General features: G+C 40.9%; 1 protein-coding gene across 1 annotated transcript; it reads left to right on the top strand.

Moving 5' to 3' along the window:
• The first annotated feature begins 883 nt into the window (after positions 1-883).
• sox21b (SRY-box transcription factor 21b) lies at positions 884-4082 on the top strand. The gene has a single exon (XM_069892393.1). The coding sequence runs from the start codon at positions 1398-1400 to the stop codon at positions 2109-2111; it is 714 nt and encodes a 237-aa protein (XP_069748494.1). The 5' UTR covers positions 884-1397; the 3' UTR covers positions 2112-4082.
• Positions 4083-8711: the final 4629 nt, after the last annotated feature.

The following is an 8711-nucleotide window of genomic DNA, read 5'->3' on the forward strand; positions in this document are numbered from 1 at the left end:
TTTTTACAATGTCCTCCCATAATCTAAAGATATATAATTGGGAGGAAAGAGGTCGCGTGGATTTGTACGCCCGACACGATTTACAATAGACTTTGGCCCATTTTTAGAAACGAACTCAGTTTTTTGGCGTTCGTTGCGTTCAACTGGACTTTAAATCCATCTTGTCTGCCGTAAATATATTTTTATTTCTGCTGGTGGCGAAATGGACGTAATTGCGGACAAGGCGCATTGATGGGTATTTGGTTTATTAGGAACTTGTATTGCAAGACCGTACGGCCGAGACGTTTCCTATCAAGTCCCCGGAAATTTAATTAACGCAAAATAAAAAATCCATTTGCTTTTATTCAGGATTCCGTTCGGAAGTTCATTTGCAGCGAAGGGAGGATTTTGCTGCCCGTGTACAAAGGGAATGATGGTCAAGGGTTGATGGACGGACATTTGACAGGCGTTTTCTTTAATTCTGTAGGGATGTTCCGGAAAATGTGCTTTAAATCTTAGCCGCAGCACAATTTCAAGAGTCCGTGCAGTGCGTGGTCGGGATAAAGATCTCCCCTTGCAGTCTATTTCCGCATTCATCGCGGATTACTGCTATAACATTAGTTATTTTATTAATTGGCTCAAGTTTCAAACTCCCCACACGCCGCCTCTTCGTGGAAGCTGTGCTGGAATGTTCACATTGCGGCGGATTCTTCTTCCAATTTGTTATCGCCGCCGTTTATCTTTGATCCCAGCAATGATTGGGATTGGTTTGTTCAATAATAGCGCTTATCCGTTTGGGATCGGGTCTTCTGATCACCGTGTTTAACAACAGGCACTTAGCAATTAAATTAGGAGCCAACAGTTTGCCTCACATTAAAGCAAATGCCGGGGTTGTGCCAGCTCGACAGTAAAAATAAAAGAAATGCAAGCAGGAAAATCCACAAAACTGTGGCTATACATATGAAAAGGAGTCGAGGCTCCGTGTTTGCCGAGCTTGCCATTGGATGAGCATTTAATTAACAACGCCTTCGCGATGATGGAAGGTTGCGTGCGAATGACTGCGCATGTCCCGGAGCCTACCTGCTTTGAAGTTCGCTCGCAGGGTCTCCAGCGATCGGCTCACTTTCCTCATCTCGAACTCACCAGATTCTCCGCTGAGAAGGCGCCTGCGAGTAAGCGGCAACCGGACGGGTCTTCGGGACGCTGAGCAACTCGCGCCACTCACCGCGCCCAGCCCTCAAACCACCTGGCGGAGAACCTCCCCGACTTGCAGTTTCTCTGCTCGATTTCAAAGGAGCTGTTGTTATGACTTCGATCTGTTGACGAGAGGGGGGACTCGAGTGTTTTAAAAAGTTCCCGGTGAAGTTGGGGAGGGGGAGTCAAAGCACCTGCCCTTGTTGGATCTGCTGGCTGTCGCTATGTCTAAGCCCGCAGATCACGTTAAACGCCCAATGAACGCTTTCATGGTTTGGTCCCGAGCGCAGAGAAGGAAAATGGCCCAGGAGAACCCGAAAATGCACAACTCGGAAATCAGCAAGAGATTGGGCGCCGAGTGGAAACTTTTGACAGAATCCGAGAAGAGACCCTTCATTGACGAGGCCAAAAGGCTCAGGGCGCTGCACATGAAGGAGCACCCGGATTACAAGTACCGGCCCAGGCGCAAACCGAAAACCTTACTCAAGAAAGACAAGTTCGCCTTCCCCATGCCTTACCTGGCGGACCAGGACGGGCTCAAGTCGGCCGCGCTTTCCGCGAGTGTTCTGCCGGACTCCCTGCTCAATTCGACCGAGAAAGCCAGGCTTTTTTTCCCGCACGCCACAGCCAACCCGTACTCTCTCTTCGAGGCAAGCCACCTGGGGTCCAAGATGACCGAGATCGCGCCCACCTCCCTGGCTTCCTTGCAGTATGCCTCACCGTTGGCTTACCAAAGTGGGGCGGCGGCGGCGGCGGCTGCCTTCGGCGGGGCTCACACTCACACGCACCCGTCGCCCGCCAATCCGGGCTACATGCTGCCGTGCAATTGCAGCGGCTGGCCGGCTTCAGGTCTGCAACCTCCCCTCGCCTACATCCTCCTCCCAGGGATGAGCAAACCTGCACTGGAACCCTACCCCGCCTATGCAACTGCATTATGACAGGAAGCCAAAAAAAAGTTTCTTTCGAAAGCAAGACTGTGTTGCATTTTAGAGGGAAAGTATTCAGCTCGTTTGCCGGCAGCTGTATTGTCCGGTCGTTTTGAATGCTTAGCTTCCCAGACATTTGTTCTCAAATGATTTCCTGACAAAAACCTTTAAGAGGAGGACTGTAATTGTTTATAGCGGACCCCCACCCCCGACCGACTACTGATGCAAGTGCGTCTGTATTTATGAATTTCGAAACACGGATGAATGCAAGAGGGCGAATGGGCTTTCACACCGCCTTAGGAAAAAGTCAAAGGAAATACTGTAAATGTGCAACATTCAAACAATCGCAGTGGGCAAATTCCCGAAGGTTTCACACAATTAGATAAAGTTTCACTTCGGCTCGTCTGCATTGTGTTTCGGTAAAACCTAACCCTCGAGGTTTTCAATCAAACTGTAAATGTGTAAAAAAATGTCACTCTTGATCTGTCAATAGCTGTGCATACCCCAACCTGGCATGTGAACAATGGTCAACCACCTAGGCAACAAGAAGAGAGCACTGTACATTTGTAAATAGTGTAGCTTCAATTTTGCGGGATGCGACCTCGTGTTTCCTTCGTTCAACTTGCCAAACGCACACCACTACTGCACACGTCGAGGCAGATTACCTGAATGTCGAAAGCGGATTGTAAATGTGTACATTTCAGTTTTCGCTTTTGCATGTTTAATGTTCCTATTGTGTTCCCCACCCTCCCCATCCCCCGCCCATCCACATGACCTTTAAATTGGCCTCGGGTGCCCAGGAGAGATAGTTTAATCTGGAGCAACAAACAATCTGCTGGAGGAGGTTAGCGGGTCGAGCAGCATCCGTGGGATGGGGTGGGGGGGTAGAGAGAGAGAGAATGGTCGATGTTTCCGGCTGGACCCCTTCATCGGGTGCAGTCTTGCTAGCTCCGCGCAACCCGCCGAGTTCCTCTAGCGGATAGTGGGTTACCTGAAAATATGACCGATCTCCAGCGTGACAAAGAAAGACCACTCCAGTTTGAAGCAGTCGTTGTGCCGACTGCCTGGTATTTGTATTTATTGCTTAGATAGACAATTATTTACCCCTCGGATATTGGACTAATTTCTGTCCTTTCGAGTAATATTTGCACATTTTAAAAGGTAGGATCTGCACCTCAACTGTTGATGTCCTGGTCAAACAAGTAAAGTGCAAAGAAGTAGAATTATTAAAAACAACATATGCACTATAGCTCATTAAATAGCTATTACAGTTTAAAGTTCCCCCCTGTGGTGCTGTGTGGGAGCAGGCGATCTCTGACACTGCCATCTACTGCTGTTATTAGTATTAGTACTTCCAAGTCATAATAATTATTGAGTCTTTTTATATATCTCCAATTTAAAATGGCACATAACCTTGACGATTAGGAATTGAAGACGCGTCCTTTGATCGTCATTGATAAAATCTGTTTAACCACAATTTGATTTTAAATAAAATACTCTAAAAAAAAATAACAAATTGATTTTTAATCAAGACGTCGGCAATTATATAACAATAAAAAAAAACCCATGCGTGTTAGCTGTGAATTTTAGTGCGGAGTCTAGCATTTTGTTTGATCCCGTTGCTGGTTTACCGACAATACCATTGCCGTAAAATTACTTTTCATGCTTTTGGTTAAAAGTCCACTGATTTCAATGTTACATTGTTTGCTGTTAGGTGTATTTCTGATCGCAGCATGTTATTTCATAAAATACTGGCATTTTTGTAACAGAAAATACTTTTTTAATTATGCATTTTGACGAATCTTTAAGAAGTTTTCCAAGTGTGATATTTTGGTTTTTAATTTAACAGTGAAGGATAAACATTCCTGTAAATTTTAGGGTCTGATTTCTACCCTGCTCATTACTTGAACACGGGGTTTTAATAAAGAAGAAAATAGAGAGATTAAAAAAAACATCTAATTCTTGCATTGCTCTATCTGAAATGCTCAAACGTTCTTATGCAGGTGGAGGGTAAGGGATCCGCCAAAGGGTGCCTTTGTTCGTGCTTTGAATAGAATTACTTGGAAATCTAAATCAAGCCATTGTTACATAGAGCAGAAACCTGATTTATCACATTTTTATAGTGAATGGATAAGAAGATAAAACCACTTCGTTGTCTTTTATAAAAAAAACATTCACCGTTCGCAAAGGGCAACTCAGTTGAATACAAAGCTGCTGTTCAGGAAAACAGGAGGTTCATTGATTCGAGCAACATTCAAAAGCTGAATTTACCTATCCGGTTGATCTGTTGGTGTAGTTTCAGTAGTTAAGTCCTTGTAATTCTTTCGACAGCCCGAGGGGTATATCTAATTTACACCTCTCCGGTTTTCCTCGCCGGCCGGGTTCGCGATGTATTGCTTGCTTGTCAGAAGGCGAAAGGGGCAGACCCCAAAGTTAAAAACCTTCGGCGCTGCACTGAAGTAAAAATATAGAAACTCCAAGTAACCTCCATAACACATTGGAAATATTTGTCATTGGAGACACAACACCCATGGCTGAAAAGCAGTGTTAAAGCGTGCGGGTTTAAAAAGAGGGGTAATTGGTGTATTATGCAAAAAAAAAGGTGTATTTCACGATATTTTTAACACGATTGTAAATCTTGAACGCCTCTAATATTGCCGTTATCTAAGCGATCACCTCTCTATTTTTGGAAATAGATCTTGTGTGTGGCACAGAATCATACCTCAAAGCAGTTATTTCAAATGCCAAGCATGATTGTGGGGAAAAAAATAGATTAACTAATCATTCACATTACCACACAAAAAGCTGCGCGATTAAAAAAAAACAATTAATTTCAGGTTAAAAAAGGAATGTCTCATAAAGCTCTTCGCTGGTAATGAAAATCTATTTCTCACCCTTTTGTATTGAATATAATACCGGACTCTTTTTATTTAAGGAGGCCAAGTAATCAAGGAACCCTTGTGATTGGAAGATACATTTCAATTAATTTCGCCACAATCATCTAATCTTTTCTTCATCAAAAGCTATTATGGTGTTAAAATTAACAATTATGCAACCAATGTCTGTCTGAATCCACAAGGGGACTTGGGAAAAGCTTCAGATAACACGACACGTATAAATCATTCATGAGAACAATTCATGTAAGAAAAGTTATCTGTGTTGAATGACATTGGAAGAACTAAATGGAACTCGTTATTTGAAGGGACATTCTAACTTCATTGCCTTCCTTGTATTTTTTTCTCTCCTTTATTTCAGTCTAATGTACATTTTCAAAATTAATGAAGTATTAACGCAAAGATAAATACTTTATTACATGCAGGGAAATATCCCTCTCCAGGGTGAAGGTTTGTTTCATTTGAACATTACAATGGACTTGCCAGATAAGGAAGATTCTACTTCAGACTAGAAGTAAGCATTGTGACAAGTAGTTGGATGATGACAAATAATAAATCGAAAAGCCTCTTCCCTCAATCTTCATTGACTAACATTGTGATATATTCTGGGAATGAAAACACCTGGAATCCTACATGATGCCTCAGGTCTCTAAACACGGAAGCATTTCATCAAATATGTTTTCATTAATTTAAATATTTTGCCACATTCCATCCATTTTCATATTCCTTTATTAATTCTATATAGAATTATTTTTTTTTTAACCTTCTAGCAACATTTCCATCAGTTCTATTTTTCTCCATATTGGGCACATGTGTCTGGGAACAAAATGTTACAAGCACTTTACTGTAATCATATTCTAAAGCTATGTGCCTAATCCAGCTGTCAATTGAGTTGAGATGCAGGAACAACGTTGCAGTACAAAGTGGTTGCAAGCAAATTAAAATGTTACATAGAACATCTTATTGAACTGAACCATCAATAATTGCTTTCTTAATTACATAAATCTTCTCCCTTAAAATATTGGAAAATAGATTCATAATTTCTCCACAACCAACTTAACATTCACATTGCTTGCAATAATCAGCTTATGATATCAATATAGATATCTGATAACATTCAAGAAGCAATTAATGAAAGCCGTAACCAAACTAAACTACTGATACTTCTTTCATTGCATTTAGCACATATCCTAAAAATACTGAAGAAAACAAAACCTTATATTTATATTAGACATTTCAAATGTCAGGATAATAATGAAGAGTAGGACATTTTTTTTGAGGTAAGATTTCATCTGAGCATTCAGACAATAGCTAAAAAAGCTCCCATTTGGATCTTTCATTCATTCCTACAATCTGAATAATTCACAAAATAGAATTGACTACGTGGAAAACATTGGATTACTTTGGAAACCACGCATATTATCCTGGTTTAAAATGATCCGTTAGGATTACTGATTTACTTCCAAGTCTCAGTGATCAATTGCTGAGATCAATTCTGACATAAGAAATCACCTTTGATAATTAGTTCTCTAAATGGTGTGGATGCAAAACTATATTACATAATCATGGATCAAGCAGTTTAATTTTCAAAGCATTAAATCTTGTCCTCCACCACTTCCGTTCCTGATGAAGGGGCTTTGACTAAAATCATTGATTATCTATCGCTTTTCATGCATCCTGTCTGACCCACTGAGTTCTTCCAGCACTTGTGTGTTGCTTCACTGTCATCCTGTTTGCTGAATTCACTTGTTACCTATATTGATCACTAAAAAACTTTCTTTGTTGAGCTCAAGGGCGCTGTTGACTTCTGTTAAGAACCAGATCTGTAAACAACGGCATCCGAGCTTAATTTAATCATATGGATACAAACAATGAGCTTTTGTGTGACATTCAATCTCAATTGTGCAATTATCTTCCAGCAATATTTCCACACCACACGGTATTTGAAAGTCTGTCATTGCTTGGTAAATCCCAAATATAAAAATAAGTGAAAATTAGCATCAAGATTTTAAAAGGCAGTTCATGCCCATGTACAATGGAATGATTATTAGTTAACTATTGATTTTTGTTACTCAGATTGGAAGTTACATTGTATTTGTATTGTCTATAATAGTATCCTTCCAATATTACCCTTGTTACCAGTTAAGAGAAACCCAAATAATTAACTCTAACATGATTTAAATGTTTTTTGACCAAATTAATTTTTGATTTGGATAATTAATTTAACCTGTGTTTTCTCAATATTCATTTGCTCAGATCACAAGATGCAATTTAATGCCAGCAATATTTCTCTTGACAGAACCCTAAATGCCTGAGCTGCAAAGATCTGGGAGCTCGAATTAATCCTCACTCTGCACTGAATAATGTGCTCTCAATTGAGGTGTAGGTAGGCGGCAGTGCCTCAGGTTAAATATTCAACTCCTAATTATTATTCTATGTTTTTCTGGGAAGCATAGGAGTAGATGTCAGATAGGGAAGGACCAGACTCAGCTGTAATACCCTCACTACCAGCCATGTCCCTGTTCTGTAGCCTGTGGTGTATTGCTAAGCTAGTCGTTCACTGTCAATCTTCAGAGAGAAAAAAAGACCACTTAAGCAAGGTGCTGGAGGATATTTGACATCTGTGAATCTATGCCCTCTTAAGGAGTTAACACTTTCAGGAAAAGAGAGAGAAAGTTGATGAAAAATTGCCTTACTTCAGTTAAACCTTACACAAAGAATTGATTCAGATCCCAGAGGTATAAGCGATAAACTGAGAGCAATCATGCTCTTAGGACCACAACACATTTTAATGTTTTCAACAACATCTTTTAAATAAATGTACTTTAAAATTATGAGGTATTGATTCAAAGTCTGTTATATCCCTGCTAAAAATGCAGCGATTTTAGTTCATTTGCAGGTGTCTTTCATTATCACTTCAAGAGGAGCTAATGTGAGGGCCATGGGTACAAGTTAGGGGAGAGGTTGAACAAAAGAGTTGTTTTCTTGGAAGGTAGGATGCTAAAGGGGAAACCTGAAATAGGCGGATAAAAACCATGAAAGACATTGATAGGGTGGACAGACGGAATCCTTATCCCAAGGTAAAGGGCTTGCGTTTTAGATGAGGAGTCAAATTTTAAGGGAGACGCGTGAGGCCATATTTTCTTCATGTGGAAGAAGCCGTCAGATGTAGTGGTGGAAGCAGATATATTAGTAGCTTTTCAGAGGCTTCGAGAGAGACACATGAATATGAGAGGATGGAGGGATAGCTATCAGAGCTTTTGTTTGTTTTGGACATCATGTCCAGCACAGACACATGGGCCGAAGCCCCTGTAACTGTCTCTATTCTATAATATCCGATGGAAAACCTTGCCGTGAGATCAGGCAGGTTATCCCCCATGTTAATAATATATCTACACATCTTTACAAATTATAGCTTATTTATGTAATTTCTGTATAAAACTCTGTCTAATATGAAAATAAGTTACAGATTTTAAATTTCTTTGCACCTTAAATGAAATTTCTCAAAATAAATTCCCAGCTATCTCTCCCCCTCGACCACCTTCTGTCTTATGCCCTGTCACCTTTTGGCCTCCTTCCAGCTCCTTTCCCACTTCACATGTGTGATTTCACCCCCTTTTTATTTTTGTGCCGATCAAGGGCCCAGACCCGAAACTGGCCATTTCTCCCCACGGAGGCTGCCCCTTCCCCTTTGAGTCCCTCCAGCAGCTCATTGTTT

The sequence above is a fragment of the Narcine bancroftii genome, chromosome 7, assembly GCF_036971445.1.
Source record: "Narcine bancroftii isolate sNarBan1 chromosome 7, sNarBan1.hap1, whole genome shotgun sequence".
Classification (NCBI taxonomy): Eukaryota; Metazoa; Chordata; class Chondrichthyes; order Torpediniformes; family Narcinidae; genus Narcine; species Narcine bancroftii.